At 38.7% G+C, this 20,521-nt stretch overlaps 1 protein-coding gene across 18 annotated transcripts in view; it reads right to left on the bottom strand.

The window, feature by feature from the left end:
* Positions 1–20,521, bottom strand: part of baz2ba (bromodomain adjacent to zinc finger domain, 2Ba) — a 93,103-nt gene that overhangs the window by 13,799 nt on the left and 58,783 nt on the right. For 5 of the 18 annotated variants that reach the window (XM_056266882.1, XM_056266893.1, XM_056266883.1 and 2 more), the window contains 22 exons: positions 19,934–20,089; positions 19,360–19,565; positions 19,012–19,224; positions 18,086–18,682; positions 14,838–15,432; positions 13,870–14,160; positions 11,473–11,533; positions 10,514–10,622; positions 10,143–10,244; positions 9,383–9,599; positions 9,201–9,293; positions 9,053–9,114; positions 8,805–8,870; positions 7,936–8,001; positions 6,113–6,157; positions 5,680–5,712; positions 3,668–3,733; positions 3,250–3,390; positions 1,902–2,153; positions 1,583–1,806; positions 503–577; positions 32–260 (listed from right to left, as the gene is read on the bottom strand). In XM_056266882.1, coding sequence (XP_056122857.1) covers positions 32–260; positions 503–577; positions 1,583–1,806; positions 1,902–2,153; positions 3,250–3,390; positions 3,668–3,733; positions 5,680–5,712; positions 6,113–6,157; positions 7,936–8,001; positions 8,805–8,870; positions 9,053–9,114; positions 9,201–9,293; positions 9,383–9,599; positions 10,143–10,244; positions 10,514–10,622; positions 11,473–11,533; positions 13,870–14,160; positions 14,838–15,432; positions 18,086–18,682; positions 19,012–19,224; positions 19,360–19,565; positions 19,934–20,089 — 3,899 coding nt within the window. The remainder of the gene's footprint in view (positions 1–31; positions 261–502; positions 578–1,582; positions 1,807–1,901; positions 2,154–3,249; positions 3,391–3,667; positions 3,734–5,679; positions 5,713–6,112; positions 6,158–7,935; positions 8,002–8,804; positions 8,871–9,052; positions 9,115–9,200; positions 9,294–9,382; positions 9,600–10,142; positions 10,245–10,513; positions 10,623–11,472; positions 11,534–13,869; positions 14,161–14,837; positions 15,433–18,085; positions 18,683–19,011; positions 19,225–19,359; positions 19,566–19,933; positions 20,090–20,521) is intronic. The other 13 variants (XM_056266887.1, XM_056266899.1, XM_056266888.1 and 10 more) reach the window with 9 other exon arrangements.

Below are 20,521 nucleotides of genomic sequence, written 5' to 3'. Positions count from 1 at the left end.
TGAAAATGCACCCAAAATGAACGCCTTTTACCTCATCACACGTCTCCACCTTTTTTCCCTTTTTAGCCTCTTCCTCCTCATCATCATCATCCTCATCCCCTGCGTCATCACTGTCCTCATCTTCATCGTCTTCGTCATCACTATCCCCAGCCTTCCTCTTGCGCTTGTGACCAATGGCAGAGCAGCCCGCAGCCTGAGGCTCCTCCCCTCCAGCGATTGCTTCACGTTTCCCTGTCCGTTTAGCGTAGATTGTTTTCATTCTGCATGAACACATGCAGAAATACTTATTGGTTAGTGATGTGCATTATGATAATTAATTATGTACATTCAGCACACATCTTTCACAGTCGGTAAAGAGAAACGTCGGTTGTGTTTAATGCATGGTAAGATGCACGGTAAAATGTTTGAACATCTATTATGGCTAAAAATGCTGTCTAGGAAAGTAAGTTTTGAAACACAGCCATTAAATTAGTATAAATCAAGTGCAAAATAAGATACTCACTTCTTCAGTTTGCCCTCCACGATACACTCGTCCTTCCTCAGCACATTCATGTGCTCGAGGCTTTTGTCGATCTCACTGCAAAAACACACAAACAGTTTCGTACTGCTGTAGATACCAGTGTTATTTTAGTATTAATTATATATATGATAGTTTTTATTAAAGTTTTGAATTAGCTTCTATTTTTATTTTTAAGTTACATTTTATTTAAAGTTCATTTTTAGTAATTTTGTTAAGTGTTAAGTATTAAGTATATAAATATATATTCAGGTTTAATTATTTCAGGTTTAGTTTTACTTCAGATTTAGCTACCGGTAGTTTGTTTTGCAGTTACTAATTTTAGTGCTTAAACTAAGGCAACATTATTTTCTTGTATTTTAATCTAATATTTCTATTTTATTTTGTTATAATTAACAAAAAAATATTTTTTTATATAATATAATAACCCTGATAATAACCCTGGTAGATACATGTCATACAGTACATGTGTGATAATGTCACGTGATAAACTCAAGCTGTTGAGGTTCCAGTGTTCATATGCATTAAGTATTCAAAGCTCTGTGACCATCACACTATGTGACCCCTCCACTGCCTCTTTATGCACTATTATTCCAAGATGAATATTTCATAGTGCCCACACAGGCTTCACAGAATAAGCACATATCACTTTTACAGATATCATATACTCCAAACCGGAATCATTTGAATTTGAAAATGTCTTACATACGTGTAATAAGTTGATTTTGAATTGAAGTTGAAAGGTATGTGATATGTTTCTCAAAAAAAGACGGATGCCATTTGTTTAAAGTAAACAAAATATTTTCTTGCCCCATTTTTAAATGTTTTGTTAACATGTACATGCTATTAAGTTAATAATCTATGCATATAACAACAAAGCAGTTGACTGTTCTTTATGAATTATTACTGTATCACAACTGGAAAATTGCATTGTACATAATGTGATAACTAAAAAACTGCCATGTTGTGTAACAACTGAATTTTGTACCAATGTAAACATCAATCAAGTCATGAATCATCAGCAGCTGAACTCTGTAAACATAACTGGAATCTACTGGATCTTACCTGACTATGCTTTTACTGCATGCCAGCTCATTTACCAGGAAGGACAGGACCGAGGCTTTTTGAGCTGGCGTATGGGCCTGAAAGGCTTTGGTCCTTAAACTCAGAGCAAGATCAGCTAGCTCCGTCTGAGAGCAGTGAGCCTCCATGTACAGCTGCAAAACCTCAGACACATTGTCCCGATTCAGACCCACATTGGTCAGGTGGTCACCCAAGATAGACTTAGCCTGGTGGAGAAAAGGGGATAGTTCAAATTCTGCTGACATTTTTTACTGAAGCATCTTAATTAAAAGCAAGATAGATAGATCGATTTCCCCCTCACCCTGTGTCCTTGAGGTAATCCTGGGTCAGACACAGCAGATGAGAGTAGCCGGACCAGCAGGTCCTGCACTTGCCCCATGCTGTTGCCCAGGTTGAGCAGTCCCTCCTGCAGTATTCCCAGAGTGGGCAACTCAGAGGGATCCATGCCCAGCACCTTCCCGAAGCTCCGCAGGAACTGCACCACCATCAGGCACTCCGCAAACACACTCCCAGGCAGAACCAGACCATGGATACGAGGAATCTCTGGAAGGGGCTGTAGAGGGAGAGAAAAACAGAAAAAGTGAGTTTTTTTTTTTTTTTTAACTCACTAAAGTATTTTTCTAACTTGTGTCAATAAAAATAATAATAAACAATTTAAATGTCATAAAGTTGTTTTGATTATACATCCAACATGACTCTAACAGGGTGGGGGAAAAAATTATACTGACAAACTAATACAAAGAAAAGTTTTTTTGTGAGTCAAACTCAGAATTTTTGTGAGTAAAATACTTACTTGAAGTACCCCTGAGACTTTAAGTTAACATTTCAATAATTTAATGGCACATTAGCATGCTCACAGTTCTCTGATGTCGATTATAATAATAATTAGTAGTACTAGTATGTTTTAACTCTAATTATACAAATTAAGACAAAACATATTACTGCTGTAAATTACAATTGTACAAATGCACCACATGCTTCACTCTAAAACATGCATACTATACAGTTATTGCAGCCTTTGATTTGATAATCACACCAAGCTATGTCCTGATTATTGTGCAGCCCCATTTATTTATTTTACTTTTACATTCAACATAATTAATTATTAGCTTTTCATCAACACACAAACCCCCTTGCAGTTCCCTTATGAACCCCTGTTTGGGAAACTCAGTTCTAGATAATAATACAATAGTTAGTGATTAGTTAGTGATAATAAAAGTCACTTACTTAATTTTGGAAACAACGTTGTCTTTACAGTATGTTTTTTTTTTTATTATTATATGAAATTAGGCAGCTGCCTTTATATTTTAGGTAGGGGGTCCTTCACAAGGAGATCATCAAATTTTGGGGTCATTAGAATCAAAATCAAAAGTTTGATCCAAGATACAAGGGTGCAAACTTTCAGCAAAATCCTGTCTGCATCACCACTAGGTGGCAGTATTCTGTCTCGGGTGAATTCACTGTAAAGTGTTTTGGTAAGATTCGGTGTATGACATCATACGAGTCTTTCTGTTAATGGCTCATTTATTGATAAATGAAACAAGTGCATAATCTTACACAAACAAGCATTCTAAATACAGGTTTTATAAATGATTATTAAAGTTGATGCAATGCAAAACTTTTTCCGGTTTGGCCATATATTCCATTACCTTGTGATCTGTCAAACACATGTCTTCATTGGGTTTCTTCATCTCACGGATCAACTCCAGCTCCAGCCTCCGGAGCTCCATTTTCCGCTCCTTGTTGAGACGTTTCTCATCACGTTTCTCTTGCCTGAGGCGTTCACGCTCCTGAGGGGTGGAAGAGAGGCTTTACTAACCGGTTGGATGCCAAATCAGCCGTGTTTGACAATAGGGTTTTATGTTCTACAAGAAAACTTTGTTTTGGAGAATGAGGAATGTTTAGGGTACTTTATCAAACTACAGCTAAATTATTTGGCAAACACATTCAGGGAGCGTAGCAGAGCAGGTAGACGTGACATGTGAGAAAGCCTTGAGGTGCAGAGAGGAGAGTGGAGTGGTGAAGGACAGTGTTCCTTTATTTATTTATTTATTTTGTTTTGCACACCTCAGCTTTTTTCCGAGCCTCCACAGCTTTCATTAGCATTACGTGCTGTCTCCTCCTCTCCCTCTCCTGAAAAGACAGAATGATTCCATCGTTCAGTGGAGGAAAGCAGAGCATACAGATCCACACAGAGAAAACAAATGAAATATAAAAGCCAGAGACAGACGATAAAACTGATCAGCGTGGTTTAGCATGTTGCACAGAAAGAGAGAGAGAAAAAGTAGGTGAAGAACGGACACATTGCTATGGCCAGGATGAGGCAGCCACAAAAACATGTGTTACAGCTGATCGGACGGAAACAAAAAGAGTGAAAAGAAAAGCCACAGATGTAATGGGCAGGTCAGAGGAGGAAAGCTGTCGGTGCATCTTGAGTTAGATTAGCGTAGCTACTGTTACAAGCTAACAAGGGAAAACAAAGCAGATTTCCCTCAGCTCTTACAGTGAAGCACATTGCTCTGTCACTGTTATTATGGATTTACAGTCAACATGATTTACAGTCAACGCCCCTATTTACTTTCTTAATACACGTTTCTGGTATCTTTCTTTAAACGTAAAACTTGCAAATAACTACTTTACAGTTGTAATGGCTGCTGCATTTAAGTCCACTTTTTTATGCCCTTCCCTCACTAACTTTCCTCCGTCTCGTTCAATCGGATGTACGTCATCGTTTATGTTGCACTAGTGCCTAGAACTAGTGGAACACCCTAGGCCCTTGATCCCTTGTGGGTAAATTAAGTGTGAACACTGCGAGTTGCTGTTGTGACGTCACAATTGTGTTGAATTGTGGTCTATGGATCTGATTAAAATCGAGGGGTCGAGGGTCCGTCCAAATAAACTTCCCTCATCCACTTTTGAACGCACTTCAAAATAGCAGCAGGGATTCCCCCGAGGACAAGTGCTTAGGGTAGTTTGCGAGTGTGTGTGTAAAAGTGGAGTTAAACGCAGTCGATGCACTCAGTAATTTGTTGTTTAGCTTGTGCTACTGATGCCTTGGATTCATGCTGACATCTAGTGGTGTGGATGTAGCATCATCCAAGTTGTCCCCATGAAGAGATCTGCTCCATGTAAATTACAACTTTTATAGGGCTATTGATATGATTAGAGGTTTTATCTTATGTGAGTCCATTTGATTATTGATGATGTAAAGTACTATTCATTTTCTTTTTTAAATCAAGAAATCTTAAATTTCAGAAGGAACCATTAACCAATAGCCAAATCATTATTTATTCATTGTTTTAGAAAACTCACATTCTGGTTTGGCTACATTATAGTATGGAATATCCACAGAATTTATTAAATATCTTTTTTGTCTTGGAAAACGTCACATTAAGGAAGTAAAATGGGTTGCGGATGGCGTTTCATGTTGACTTTAAGGACAAAGCCAATTAGTGTGATATTTTCAATTCTGACCCACAGATGGCATGGAATGTACAACAGAGGGAAGTGTGAGTTTCCTCAAATTCTCTCATTGGTCAGGCACTATGACCTTTGACCTGTACTGATGATCTCACAGGCAGGACAATCAGCACAGTGCAAATGCAACATTGTGACAAATAGTCTGCCACAACAACATACATACACGCGGTACACTTACACTCACACCAACACTCACATTTTCACAGCGGTAATGATAATATATACAATATTGGGATGACTTTACACGTGGAATGAGGGTGTGTGGCACTTTCCACCAATGAGAGTATATACTCAACAGGCTCCATAGACACACACACGCACGCACACACACACACACACACACACTTACACTTACACACACACACACAAGGCACAGGCCTGCTGCATCAAAGCCGTTTTCTCTTATTGACACACATAGCAGATGTAGGCGATGCAGTTTTTTTCTTTTGTTCTCTTTTTTTTTAGCTCGAAAAGCCATGCAGAAGGAAAATGTAGTTTTGACAGCAGCCAGTGCTACATTTAAACATGTGCTGCTATGACATCATATCACAACCAGGATTCACGATGCGAGTGTTAGATGTACAGAAGATGAAACATACCCATACCATATCTAGTCTATGCCTCTCCATCTCCTGAGAGAGAGAGTTGGCAGAGTATTATGAGACAGAAAAAAAATCACAGCGTCATTTAAAAAGAAAAGGAAAAAAACAAACAAACTCAAAACTTTAGCCTGTAACCCCAAAGAGACAGACCCCACTCCCAAAAAAGCATGGAAATTAACCAAGAGAAACAGCAGAAAGTTAAAGACAGAACCACATGAGACTCGCCACTTCTAACATTGGGCATAGGCTGAACAAATCTATTTTAGGACACTTTTAAACCCATAATGCACTGCATTTCAGATGGTGACTGTGAACTCTACAATAAAATATTGCTCTTTCCTTTCCTTTCTCCTGCATTTTATAGCAAAAATCAGTACTACTATATAAATGGCCATTATGAGACCTATTATTTATAAGAGTGGTGACTGACCTGGTGCTTGAGAATAACAGCCTGCTGGCGTCTCATCTCCTTCTCCTACAAACACAGAACATAAAAACGATTCAAAGCTGCACCAAAACACTCATTATGACACCGTCTAAAAAGAAACCACCAATCAGTCTTGTCTCGGCCTTCAGTCCTAACTGTGAGGCCTATGAATGCAAGAGCTTAAGAAAATATCAATCTCTTTGGATTTAAATACTACATGAAATTGTTTGATTAATGCCATTTGCTTTGCAGGTTGGGTTAGGATCCCTTTACCATCTACATAGTCGTACATGCCCCTAAAAACAAGATGAATCATCAACTTTGGTTTCATTTTCCCTGAAGAGAATGACTAGGGTCTAGTGGTATGATGGCATATACTGTACAATGCAATAGTATATATTATGAATAATATTAACTTCAAGTTTGTGTCCATATTTTTTTTTTTTCAAATAAAAAGAGAAAATAATCAAATCAGTGTTACAATAAAAGCACTTTTAATATAAACCTGATTATCAAAAAATAGGCAGATTTTGTTTCAAATATTTTGATGCTACGGATCCCCAAATATGATGATCCACTTGCGAGGGACTCCTTTCCTAAATGTAAAGGCAGTTAGCTATTTTTATGCATAAACGTTATTAAAAAATAATGTATACTGTGTGAGGAAAATGTGTGATGTTGTAAAGACAACAATATTAAATAACTGCTTTTTATATTGTCATTTTACTACAGAAAATTGTTCAAATATTATCGTAAACATTGCATTAAAATGTTTCCAGATTGCAGGTGGAAAAACTCCTGCTTTAATACACTACCGTTCAAAAGTTCGGGGTTGGTGAGACTTTGTAATGTTTTAGAAAGAATTTATGCTTACCCAGGCAGCTTTTATTTGATTAAAAAGTAAAAACAGTAACATTGTAAAAAAAATTACTATATTGTTTTCTAGTTCAATACATTTTTTATTTTTTCCTGTGATGGCAAAGCTGAATTTTCAGCATCATCACTCCAGTCTTCAGTGTCACACGATCCTTCAGAAATCATTCTAATATGCTGATTTGGAGCTCAAGGACATTTCTTCTTATTATTATTATCAATGCTAAAAACAGTGCTGCTAAATATTTGTGTGGAAACTTCTGTCTTTTTTCAGGATCCTTTGATAAATAGAAAGTTCAAACAGCATTTATCTGAAAAAGATTTTTTTGTAACAATGTAAAAGTCTATACTGTCACTTTTGATTTAATTTAATGAATGATTTGATGAAATGAATGTGTAATTGCTGAATAAAATTAATTCCTTTAAAAAACAGTAGTGTATATAAACCATTTTTATAAAGAAAAAAATGTCCCACAAAATAACAATATTGTGAAATACTGTTATTGTGATGTTTAAAATCTACAGTATGATCAAAGTGTTATATGGTGTAAATAATTGTATGTGTGTATATGATACAAGATGGCTGCAAATCTAACAGACATGGACAAAAAGTAATAAAACTCAACAGAAAACTTGATTTAAATAAGGGAGGCTATTTAGAGCAGGTTGTGTATTCCAGTGAGGGCCCCATGTGTACAAGACATAAAAAGATGCACTGTGCATTTTTCATTTTAAACAACAACAGCAAAAATCCAGATGTCAAGCTAATATTCCCCAACAGGCATCAGTCAAACAGAGGCTCTGCTCCTTTGTTGTGGCCGAGGAATGTTAATGGTTAGCCGGGGTAGGTGCGAACGACGGAAGTTTTCTGGGGTGGGGTGGGGGGTTTCCACGGCGATGATTCATAGTGTGCAGAGTAGGTGTGTAGCATCTCTTCTCACTCACAAACTGACCTTTATTCGCTTTTCCGCCTCCAACATTTTGGCATTGGCAGCCTCCTCTCTCTTTTTCCGCTTTGCCTGCCAATGCAAAACAGGTCTGGGTCAGACCAGTGCTGCCGTGCTGAGTATAAACCTAAATTAAACATGCTAAACCAACATCTGTTTTATTTATAACTTATACTAACACTTTGATTGATGAGTCTGCGAGAGGAAAAGCGAGAGCATCCAAAACATTCACACACACACACACACACACACACACTCAGGAAAGCCCTTCAGTCTCAAGTCTTGCCATTGTTGCGCTAGCTCTAGCTACAGATCACTGCGTCAGTGATTGAGAATGTTTTCTCCTTAAGTCTGTGTCAGAATCAACCCTCAGATCTTCAAAACTATTCAATATTCCTCGGGCTTTGACAACGGCAATATAATAAGAAAGCAAAGGCGAATTAGCTGAAAATTTAAATACGTAATTACAAACAGCAAGAAATCCTGTTCAGAATGGCTTGCCAAGCGTGTCAGCTCCAATTTGATTTTGCCCAGCTAAAACACTTTTGAAGCCTCTATAATTGGGTGAGTAAAGTAAACAGTGTCTTCCTCCTGCTACTTATGCAAGAACTGCCATTGTCTGATGGAAAAAAAAAATCTTTTATGTCTAATTTACCTCTGGTTTGAAACACAGGAGGCAGCAAATTTAATATTCAAAAACTGTCCACCAAAACCAATTTAGCATTAGTCCTGACGAAAATTATGCAGTGATTCTTCTGTGGTCCGGGTTCCATGTTAAACAGGAACTGAAGGAGGTGGTGTGTATTTTAAGAATGTTAAGCCTATTTCAACTCTTTTTTTTAAATATATATTATTTTCCCGCAGTCACTTCATACCTCGAGAATCTGCTGTGCGCGGAGTTCCTTCTCCATACGGATTTGCTGAATACGCTTTATCTTTTCCTGGTAGGAGAGGAGGAGGAAGTCTGTTAATTGAAAGTGCTGCTGTGCATTTAAAAAAGTCGAATGGCAGCCAAGCTGCAGTCGTAGAAGCACCATCAGTTTCCGTTTGAAATAAACGCTTATAATCTCGTGACATGACCCTAAGACTGACCGAAAACCTAAGGTTTCCTTCTCAAACTCACCTGCTGTTTGAGAATCTTCAACTGTTCCTTTTGCTTCCTCCTCTCCTCTGCAGCCATGATGGCTGAACGAGAGATATAGAATGAGGTTTCAGCGAGATGTATGAACATCTTTGTGAGCAATAGAGTGGTATTCATAAGCGTGGATTACCTTGCTGTTTACGGGCCTCCTTGGCCGCCCGTGCGAGTGCCTGTTTCTCCAGTTTCCTCATGAGCTTCATCTGAGCCGCCTGCCGGGCGATTTCTATGAGGAAAACAGACAAATCCCTTACGTCAATATGAATACATGCATTTTCGTCTATGAATGAGATAAGTCAAACAATAGCACTTTACCCTGAGCCTCAAGCTTGCGCAATAGCTTGGCCTCAGAGGGGCTTGGGAATTCGCTCTCTCCTAGATTCGGAGGGCGGCCCTTTCGACGTCGGCTGCCCGAACCCTCACTGCCGCCCCTCGGCTGCCGCTCCGTGCTGGGCGGACGACCTCGCCGACCCTCCATGGCCAAGATATGAGGGATGACCTCTTCCTCTTTCAGAAGAGCCCACTGCAAACCCTGCGGGGAAGCAGGGGACAGAGGAGGGTCAGACTTATGAAGACGACGGTAAAAACACAGAAACTTTCTTAATTTAGTGCCACATCGCTAATGATCACGTAACCCTAATATCACTTAACACTATAATAATGAATTGGTAATATTCAGAAATGTTATTCTCATTGCAGATAATTTTAGCAAATTAATTAAAAGCATGAAAACAAAAGAGTCAAGAGAGTCAATTTTTGATTTGAATTTTAATCAATAAACTTTCAAACTTTAGCTCCTCTGTATCTTTAATCTTAAGAGTCTCTTTCAACACACATGACAGACAAAACATGAAGTAACACCCTGTGGAAACAACGAGCGCTGATTATTGCACAGACTCCCTACAGTTTAAAAGGGGAAATTCAGGCTATCGGGGTTCAATCAAATTCCCTGCCCTGTTCAAGATGAAAGAGAGATACAGGGAGAGCGAAAGAATACGAGTGAGAGAGACAGAGAGAAAAAAAGACCATAGAGAAAAAAAAAAAAGAAAAAAAAGAGGAGATGAAAGGCATTCACCTGGGGTCCTTCTCTGGCTTCATAGAAGTCACCAACCCTTATTTTTGCACTGAAGCTAAAATTATCACGCGTGATGTCAGTTATTCCGTATCTGGACAGATACTACAGAAGAGAGAATAATAGTGATTTTGTCAGACAGGACATCCAGAGAGCCATTAGCACTATAATGGTACCAAACTCAAAGCAGCCTAGCACACTTGCCATAACAGTGCATAGCTAGCTAAAGTGACCAGATCATTCAAGAAAACTGCTGGATCTTACAATAACTGCTAATGGTGCACTGGGAGAGGAAAGGGGTTTAACGGGAGGGGAGTGAGGCTACCTGAGCATTTGGGGGGTCTAAGCGAGAGGCAGCAGGGAAGACTGGTTACCTTTACGACATCCGGGTACTGTCGCAGTCGCTTGCCGCACGGAGAGTAATACGCAACGTCTCCCTGCAGCCGACCGCCCACTGTTTTCATCCTGGTCTCTCTTTGCCAGCTAGAACAATGTCATACACATTGAAGAAAAACACTTGCTTATCATTGTGCACAAACATAGCATAAATATAAGATTTATTATTTTTTTATTCTTTATAGTAATTTTATAATACCATGGATTTTATGTACCTTCATTTATTCATTTATTTTTATTTTTAACGGCAGATCAGCAGCAAGATTATCTTCATGTCAAGAACAAAGCGAATAATACAAATCATACAATTAACAAAAAACTTTATGAGACATTTAAAGATTAATACATTCTAAAATACATTCAGGTGATAGCTTTTTAAAAATACAGCGGTTAAACATATCGCTGAGTAAACACATCTATTCACATAAGAAACGGTGCAGTCCAGAAAATATGTTAACCCTTAACAGTCAAAGGAAGGCATGATGGAGGTTCTTCACCTTTCAATCATGTTTAAATCAACTTTAAAAACAACTTACCTACATACCTATACATTTGAAAATACTAAAAATAACTTTTTCTGATACTAGAATTTATTTCATATAACTTATTTCTGTGGCATTCACATGTACCTTGATTGTACCATGACATCATGTAAATAATAAATATGAATGCAAATATGATAGTCATTCAAAGTATCAAAGTACCATGGTATTATAGGATAATTTTGCAATGGTTCCGCCCCAGTGCTTGTTTGAATGGGTTTGTAATATAATAATAGAGAAAATAATTCTGATTTGAGGAGAATATTTACTCATCTGCAGTATTAATGTGATGTTTATATGAGACTGTGCTCTGTTGTTTTAGAAGCACAGAATGCAGATCTGCAGTTAACAGGTGTTGAGTCATGCTGCCACCAGCGTGTCATATTTAAACGTACCCCATTTCCAGCGGAATCCGTAAATCATCTTCATTCATCACTCGCTTTCTCTTTGCAGAGCCTGAGACAAGACAACAGCCAGACAGACACACACAAACACACACACACACACACTTTAAGTAAACCGTTTCATCATCTCTTACAAATTACAATTCACATAATGAGCAAACAACATCAAATAAAACCTCGATTTTTATTTGTTCTGCTTTTGATGGTGCCTGCATGCATAAAACCCGCCTCCACAAGATCAGGGGACTGCAATGCGATTGCTAAGGCGTCCTGAATGGTTTTTACTAGGGGTTCACAAATATTACAATTCTGGCCAATAAGGCGAATTATTTTGTCTTGGCAAATAAAAAGAATTACACCATTTAAACTAACTTGTTTATCATTTTAATAAATCAAAAATAAAACACACACTAAGATAATGTAAATCTAGGCATCATAACATTGTAATATACAGCATGAAAAATGGATATTCATTTTGAGATTTGCTAAATGATTACATGTAACACTGTTATTAAATTATTGGTGTTTTTTAGTTAAAAAAAAATCAAATGTAAAAATAAGACAAATGAGCATGAACAATAAAATATACAATATTGGTTGATATCATATACACTACCATGCAAAAGTTTGGGTCAGTTTTTGTTTTCTTTCAAAAAAGTAATACTTTATTCAGAAAGGATGCATTATGTTGATCAAAAGTGACAGTGAAAAGACATTAATAATGCTAGACAAGATTTCAAATTTTAAATAAATTCTGTTCTTTATCTAACTAATCAATTAATTTTAACTAATCAATTAATCCTGAAAAAAATATCCTCGCTTCCATAAAAATATAAAGCAACACAACTGTTTTCATCATTAATAAAATAAATGTTTCTTGAGCACCAAATCAGCATATCAGAATGATTTCTGAAGCATCATCATGTGACACTGAAGACTGGAGTGATGATGCTGAAAATCCAGATTTGCCATCACAGGAATAAAATTACATTGTAAAACATTTTAAATTTGTAATAATATTTCAAAATATTGCCTTTTTTTTACTGTATTTTGGATCAAATAAATTTAGCCTTGGTGAGCAGAAAAATCTCACCAACCGCAAACTTTTGAATGGTACTGTATACAAAATCAATAAATACCAATAATTTAAAAAAAATTGGCCAATATTTGATATGGTACCTATTTATTATGCATACCTAGATTTTAGTGTGTCAGTGTTTTTAGAAGTCAATTTCTATTATGTTTTTGATAGTTTCTTCAAAGTCAAAAGAACCCAATCTCAAGTCTCAAGTATGGTATATTTTGGTTCATAGATATGACTTAAACATGACCTCCTGTATGCTAAATCGATGGAGTATTTTAGCCTAATTTCTTTTAGGCAGGAAACACCTGATCGCGTAATAGTAAAAGTAATAGCTCTCCTAAACAAGCAGCATGATTTAAGAGTACGATTTACTTCCGAAGCACAAATGATGCAAGACGAGCTACACACTCACGTATAATGCTTTGGAATAGGGTGATGTTCAAAATATGATTAATAGCAATAGTGACACTAACAAAAACCACAGGAAGAAACTAGCAAACTCATATCGCTCAAATCTCTCCTTCAGAGAAGGGAAGTCTGCAGACATAACGGGCGTTAAGTGAATCCCTCAGCAGCTCAAATAATGCTCCAAAAACAAATCATCACAGTAACTCTTCTCAGCTTATCACAGACTCCTCGCACTTTTCAATGGACACAATTCTGCTTCATTAGAATAAGTGTTTCATTCCATCGCGGTGAGGGATGCTGAACGCCATCCAAGAGCAGATGCACTTCTGTGCCATGTTTGCTGGATTTGAGAGTGTTTTGTTTAACAAATGTCTCTGTTAGCTTCAGAAGGAAAAAGCAGATTAAGTCAGCCAAACAGAGTTGGTGGATGTGTCTCAGCTAACAGGTTAAGCCAAACACGGGTACCGGGGTTAACCCAGACACCGCACAAAGAGCTCTTGTTACCAGCTACATTTACCTAACCCTGTATAAACCAAACACAAGAGGAAAACAATTAATGGAAACAGTTTAAAATGAATTCCGCTTTGTTGTTTTTTGTTTTTCCTGGAATACAGGCCAGATACAATGGCTAGGTCCAAGGACACACACCCAAATAGACGGGAGCAAAGGGAGCCCAGTGATGCCAGACGCCATCATTTATCTTTCTAAAAATAGACACTCCGTCATCTGAGTGTGACAGCCCGCACACAGACAAATACACAAACAAAAGGGCATGCGCAAACACACAACACATATTCAACTCCGTGCACACTTTTGATACTGGCAGAGCTCTGGAGGAAGGTGTCATGCATATACAGTTTTAGTTTATTTATAGTAATGATGTTGCCTGTGATTACCTGGAGATGTGCCAACAGAGTACGATGAGGAGGGAGAGCTGTGATAGGTCAAGGCACCGGAGCTGCTCACAATGGTGGGCGTGGCCACACTGGAGGGCTTAATGACTTGGAGGTTTAGTGGCAGACAGTCAGACAGGCTGTGATTGGTGGAGGAGTTAAGATGGGAAAAGCCCTTGCTGAGTTTCTGAGGAGTCTTCTCTCCATCTGTGTCCATCTCCATGACTCCATCCTTGCGCCTCTTTTTACCACCCTCTGAACCGTTCATCTCGCTATCTGAATTACTGTCCGACTCTGAGAAATAGAAGGCGAGAGGACATGAGATTGATCATTATTACGTCTTGTGTCACTGGTCGCACCAAAGAGCCAAATTAAAAACAACTTGAAATAGAAATCACAATAACAACGTATTTAACTTCCATAATCTGATGCATTTCCCAGTAAAAATGCAATTATATTCAGCATGAAATAATGTAAGGAATAATTAATTGGATCGGTATTTTAGGTAAAGTAAAGTAAATGCAATTATATTCAGCATGAAATAATGTAAGGAATAATTAATTGGATCGGGATTTTAGGTAAAGTAAAGTAAATGCAATTATATTCAGCATGAAATAATGTAAGGAATAATTAATTGGATCAGGATTTTAGGTAAAGTAAAGTAAAGTAAATGCAATTATATTCAGCATGAAATAATATAAGGAATATTTCATCGGATCGGGATCTTAGGTAAAGTAAAGTAACACATTGAATTAAAAGGAGGATTGAAATGGTATTGCAGTGCAGTATTCCAGCAAACTCCGTTGTACTTACAACTTTGAAAAATCATTTTTTATAGTGTATACCATGAATTATTTCCATGATACTTGACACTCTATGGGTTTGGAGCGAGTAAATAATGAAAGAATGTTAATTTCTGCAAGACCTATTTCTTTAATGAACTCACAAAACCACTCCTCTAGGCATCTCACCTGAAAGACTATCATCTGAGTCCTCTTCATCATCATCCTCTTCATCCTCCACATCATCATCCTCGTCGTCTTCGTCTTCAGCAGAGTCATCTGAGTCTTTGCTGCTGGGCAGCTTCTGCTCGGCTCCGCTGTGTTGAAACAGGTCCACCAGAGACTGCACCAGGTGATTCTGGGATAGACCCCTCCAGGCCTCTAATGCCTTGGGAGTCTTGCTCTTCCGTGGCTCACGAGTGCGGTTAGGAGTGGGAGACGCAGAAGCGGGGCTCTTACGACCTCCTGTGCTGAGGTTGACGGGTACGTCTGAGCGGGGTTTGGTGGTAAGTGCCAACGGCACATCTTGGGTGCTCTGGATGACTCCGTTGGGCTGGCCAAGACCCAGCAGGCCATGAGAGAAAGGCAGACTGGAGGAGGACAAGCCTTGCGCTGAGGGGGGTTTGGTCCTACCTGACGCTTCGGAGTTGAGTTTAAGAGGGAGCACAGATGAGGATGAAGATGAGGATGAGGATGTGGGCACCCCTGCCCTCTTTTTTATCTTATATGGGTCCTGCTGTTTCTTTAACAGGAGAGGAAACGTCTGGTCCTGGGACAGGAAAGACTGCAGAAGGAAAAACAAAGATAACGATGATGGAAAGTAAGAAAAGCTTTCTGTATATATATATATATATATATATATATATATATATATATCACACCAAGGACAATAACTACAACTATAAAGTATAAATAATTAGAATCATTCTAATTCTATGAGAATATTAAAGACCACACCACAGCTATAACAATAATGATACAGAGGAACGATATCATTGGAATCACTTTCAGAATGATTTTTTCCAAGTGATGAACAATTAAAAACACTGCAAGTCAGTCCCAATCCACCCAACTTTATAGACATTGAGAATTTAAAATGGGAGACGGCATAACTGCAGCGTGGGCTTCTAATATAAAACCATTATCATCCGTTGATGTGGACGCTAATATAGTTATCGTTATTCAGAAGTTATCTCTATAGATATTGTTCTTAATGTGTATGGGTCTTGAGTCATATATATACATTTAGAAATCAATAGTGCACATGGGAGACTTTTTTTTCGTACATATTTTTGCGTAAACCTAACTTTTTTACTTAATTTGTTTATATCCATTTCTATTATTCCTATCTATTTATCTTTTTCTCGAAATCAATATTACAGCAAGTTCTGCTGCAGGGCACTGCTGTTTTCAAAACAAAATGGAAAAAAAAAACTGAATTTCCTTGAACGAAGCACATCTTCAGAGAAAGGGAGATATGTATACTGATAGCAAAGATGAGAGGAGGAAAAAACAACAAATTGACAAAGAGAGTGAGAGAGGGGAAAACAGCAGAGGAGATGTGGTAATTGCGCTGGTTGTCATGTGGCTTAAGTGCTGGTGGAGGAAGAGTGTGAGTGAGCATAATGCTGCTCTGACTCACTGAAACAGAGAACAACAGCGCGGCCATGACTCTATCAGCTCCACAACATTCATTAAGAGAGAAGGAATGCTCAAACTCTGCCTGCCTTCAACCGCTGAGCTCAATGGTTTGAAATCTTTATAGCACCATTATAGTTTCCTGACTCATGAACATGTTTGTTCTGAAATAATAATAAAATCTGCACTTGCGAGAGTGTTTCTATGAGGTTGCTTGGGAGTTGCCAAAGAGTCTTTAGAGTTTCTATGATGTTCTGGAGCCTTTCAATAAACTTTTTAAAGGCCCCCTGAAATCAAAATTTAAGTTTTTTAGCTTTTAGTATGAATATGTTAGCTTTAAGGTTATGAATAAGCTGGTGTGTTCCAAAACAATGACAAAATTCGCATTTAAGAGATACAAGCATTCAAATCTTACAGTCTCACACTTCCGCTAAAATGGATCACGGATTTTTATAACATCACCACAGACTTCAGCTACTCATCACATCTTCTGTCCAATCAAATGCTCTCTAATCTAAAGCGTCCCGCCCCCTATGCTATAAATACCACCTGGCCAAAGCGACCGTTGACACGTCACGGAGCAATATGGGTTAGAGATGTGTGTTCGGTTGCTCAAACGCTCGAGTTTTATTCCGTTTTCCAACTGTACGTTGGTTAAGAATTAAATGGCTAGAATTTATTCACACCTCTACTATTGAATCCAACGTATCATCAGCGTTCGGATGCGCTTCCATGGTCTTGCCAAGTACGACTTGCAGTCTGTGAGGTAAACTAAAAGCTATTGGCTATTTATAAAGGGGGAGGAGCCATTCAATATGTCCCGCCTTAGCTTCCTGTTTCAGTGGGAACAACGCATCATACAAAGCTGCGCGTTCCAAGGCACTTCAGTAGGCCTTTAAGTTAAGAAAACCCTGTCGTATTAATTGTTTTCTTAAAGTCAAAGAGTGCAACCAGGCCCCATAGATATGAACTGGGTTTATGAACTGGGTCATTTTATTGACCTTTATTTACTTTTATTAAAAAGTAATAGCACCTTAACAAGTCACGTTTTCAGGAATCATTCATACGGCACACACACTGCAACCCAAGGTATAAGCAAGAGTAACACAGTTGCTTGCCTTAGTAAGCACCACTAATAAAATCAAAATATTATGAAACTGTTCCACACTGTAACATAATAATAAAATTACTCTGGTTAATTACAAGAAGAAGAAGAAAAAACATATTAACCTCTTCAACAGTCATTTCAAGGCAACAAAAGGAGAGGTGAGGAAAAGGCACATTTATTATACTCATTTGCTGAAATCTGGCCCCTTAAGAAGTCATGGAGTTAATTGCCTGTTGGTTTTGCTTCAGTAATTCTAATAGCGATGCACATTGTCACTTTCATTTACCAACTAAAGCTACACAGTAGGGAAGCCAGTCCCCACTGATAAGAGAATGGAGCTGTCCTTTCTGTCCTTCTCTCTGCGTTTCGGTCTTCAGCACATTCTCTCTCACACACACACACAAATAATTCTCTCTCCCACTCACTTTCTCCCTCTCCGTTACTCTGACCTTTTCAAATAGGCTGGTCAATAAGGAAAGACACGTCCTGAATACCAACAGCACCCTAAAAGCGATAATCCTAAATTGGCTTAAAAGATATGGACGGATACTGTGGAGAATTTGCTTTAGCTGGTTTGCTTTTCTGGAAAATGAAAATGTGGACGCCGGCCTTGGGGGAAAAGTGAGATTAATGTATGGACTTGAAGGATGAACATTCTCACATTTCTCCTGCCAGACCGTGGCACACTCACCTGTTTCAGCCTGTAGTCAGCAGTGACTTGTGCCAGAGAACTTTCCAGAATCTTCCTGCTGGTCAGAGCATCCAGTACTTGAGATTGGGACTTGTGGGAGGAAGCTTGGGATTGCGCCTTGAGGGAAGGGGTGAGCGGAGGCGGTTTGGGGGAAGAGGACAGGGGGAGGGGTTTTGGAGGGGAGGGGACTGATAGTGGTTTGGGGGAGGAGCATAACGAGAGGGGGAGGGGCTGAGGTGAGGAAGTGAGGGGCTTGGTAGAGGCTGAGGGTTTTTTTGGAGAGGAGTTAAGATGCTGTGGAGAATGTTTAGGAGAAACGTCTCGACGTGACTGTGCGATAAGCGCTAACGGTTTAGCGGCAGCAGCCAGGCCGGTGGACTGGATGACGCTGGTGTGGAGGGGTCTTTCCCTGGCTCTGCTGCCCGATAGAGACAGCAGAGGGGACTGAGACAGGGCTGGCGGAGGTGGAGAGCGATGCAGGTGCACTGGAGGAGAGGGCTCTAAAGGTGCACTGCCCGGCAGGCCTACATGGAAGTCCTGGGCCTCCAGCAGCCTGGCCTTTTCCTTCTTACTGAGCCCAGAGTTTGGCGTCACAATCTGGGCAAACAAGACAGGGAGAAGTCCACTTGTTGATTAAGGTTTTTACACCAAAACCCGTCATAATGTGTTTTTACATGACTATTTTCCATTCTCACTGGCCCTCAGCATTGAACAGGTTGTGTTTGTCACTCAAGAAGACATGTAAACAACCTTTGTTATGTCCTTTAGCAGATACTTTTATATAATAAGACTTCCAGTGCACTGGAGTAATCTGAGGTTAAGTGCTTTACTCAATGGCTCAGTGGTGCAATGCTAGGAGTCAAACCCGTAACCTTTCGGTTACAAGCCTGGAAAACAGTAATAAGCTAATATGAGCAGTATCTTACTTTCATTTTCTTTTTTTTCTGCCGCTCCTTTTCCGAGTCTGACTCTTCGCTGTCTTTACTCTGCTCGTCTTCGTCTTCGTCATCATCATCTTCTTCCTCTCCAAGATCATCAATATCACTGCTGCTCACTCCGTCACTGTCAGTATCCAGCGATGATCCAGATTCACTCTCGCTTACGGCAGAACCCTCTACCTGCTTCTTACGGGCTTTCTGCTTTGGTCGACACAGACATCAATGATTCATCTTGTAAAACAGTTTTAATTAATTCAACAAACCATTAAATAATTGGTCATGTATATGTAGAGTTTGTGTGTTTGGACCACACACTGCGTTGCAATGACGTCGTACCTTCTCTTTAGTTTTCTGCGAGGGTTTCTCCTGAAGCTCCCCTGTGCTGTTGCTATGGTGACTGGCCTTGCGGTCGCGGGCTTTGGCGTTGAGTGTCCGGCTGTGCTCAGGGGGCCGGAGCGCGGGGGAGGGGGAGGCAGAAGCCGAAACAGTTCCTTTAGCCGCAGATGGAGACAGTGAACGACCATTCACAGCTCCGTTCACACCTGCGCTCCAGAGAGTTTACATGAACCAGTGAGATGCTTTTAAACAACGCAATTTGTTGCTACAAGTTAGAGAGACAAATCAAAATTTCCCTCAAAATATATACTATGCATGTCAAATAGCCTTTGGCATGGATTTCTGAGACAAAAGTATAGGTTCAAACGGCAGAAGATCTCCTGATAAGCGCCTGATGAATTCAACACTGCAGGCGAATGCTCAAGGCGATGATTACTGTGAGTACACCCGCCTGAAGGCTACATTACTGCTGCATTACTTTTGTTTAAGAATTATTACTTTATTGTTTCATGTTTAAGTCTGCCTCCGAGGGATATCATACATTCCCAGGAGCCAGATATAGACAGATTATTACCTTTGGAGGCCTGACTGCTCTTGCTGGGTGTTTTGGATGTATACGGATTGGCCTCGTGGTTGTGAAGGGGTGGGGCGAACATAGGTGGCAGGCTCAAAAAATGCGGGAAGAAAGCTGGAGGACTCCGTCCATGTGCTTCTGCTGCTCTCCACCATTCTGAGAAAAGAGAGAGTAAATTACCTTATAACATACATTAGGGTAGATCATCTAAATGAGACAGGACTGAAGTAAATTAAATGATAATAATAATAATTTATTAATTATTTCCAATATAATTCAAAATAAATAGTATATTTATTACTAATTATATATATTTTTTAAACATTTAGGTTATTATAATAAAATATCAATAATAATAATTTATTATATTATCACTATTATTGTTACTGATGATGTTTTTATTATTATTATTTATAAGAATATTAATTTTATCATTATAATAATATTTATTACTACTACTATTATTATTTATTAATGTTACTATTATTATTAATAATATTGAAAGTTTTAAAAAAGTATTATTCTAAATAATAATAATTATTATTATTCTAAATAATAATAATTATTATTATTAATAATAATAATAAT

The sequence above is a fragment of the Rhinichthys klamathensis genome, unplaced genomic scaffold (assembly GCF_029890125.1).
Source record: "Rhinichthys klamathensis goyatoka isolate OS25496 unplaced genomic scaffold, OSU_Roscu_1.1 h1tg000254l_1, whole genome shotgun sequence".
NCBI lineage: Eukaryota > Metazoa > Chordata > Actinopteri > Cypriniformes > Leuciscidae > Rhinichthys > Rhinichthys klamathensis.
Note: the sequence above shows the minus strand (reverse complement) of the source record. Positions and strands in the feature narration are given on the sequence as shown.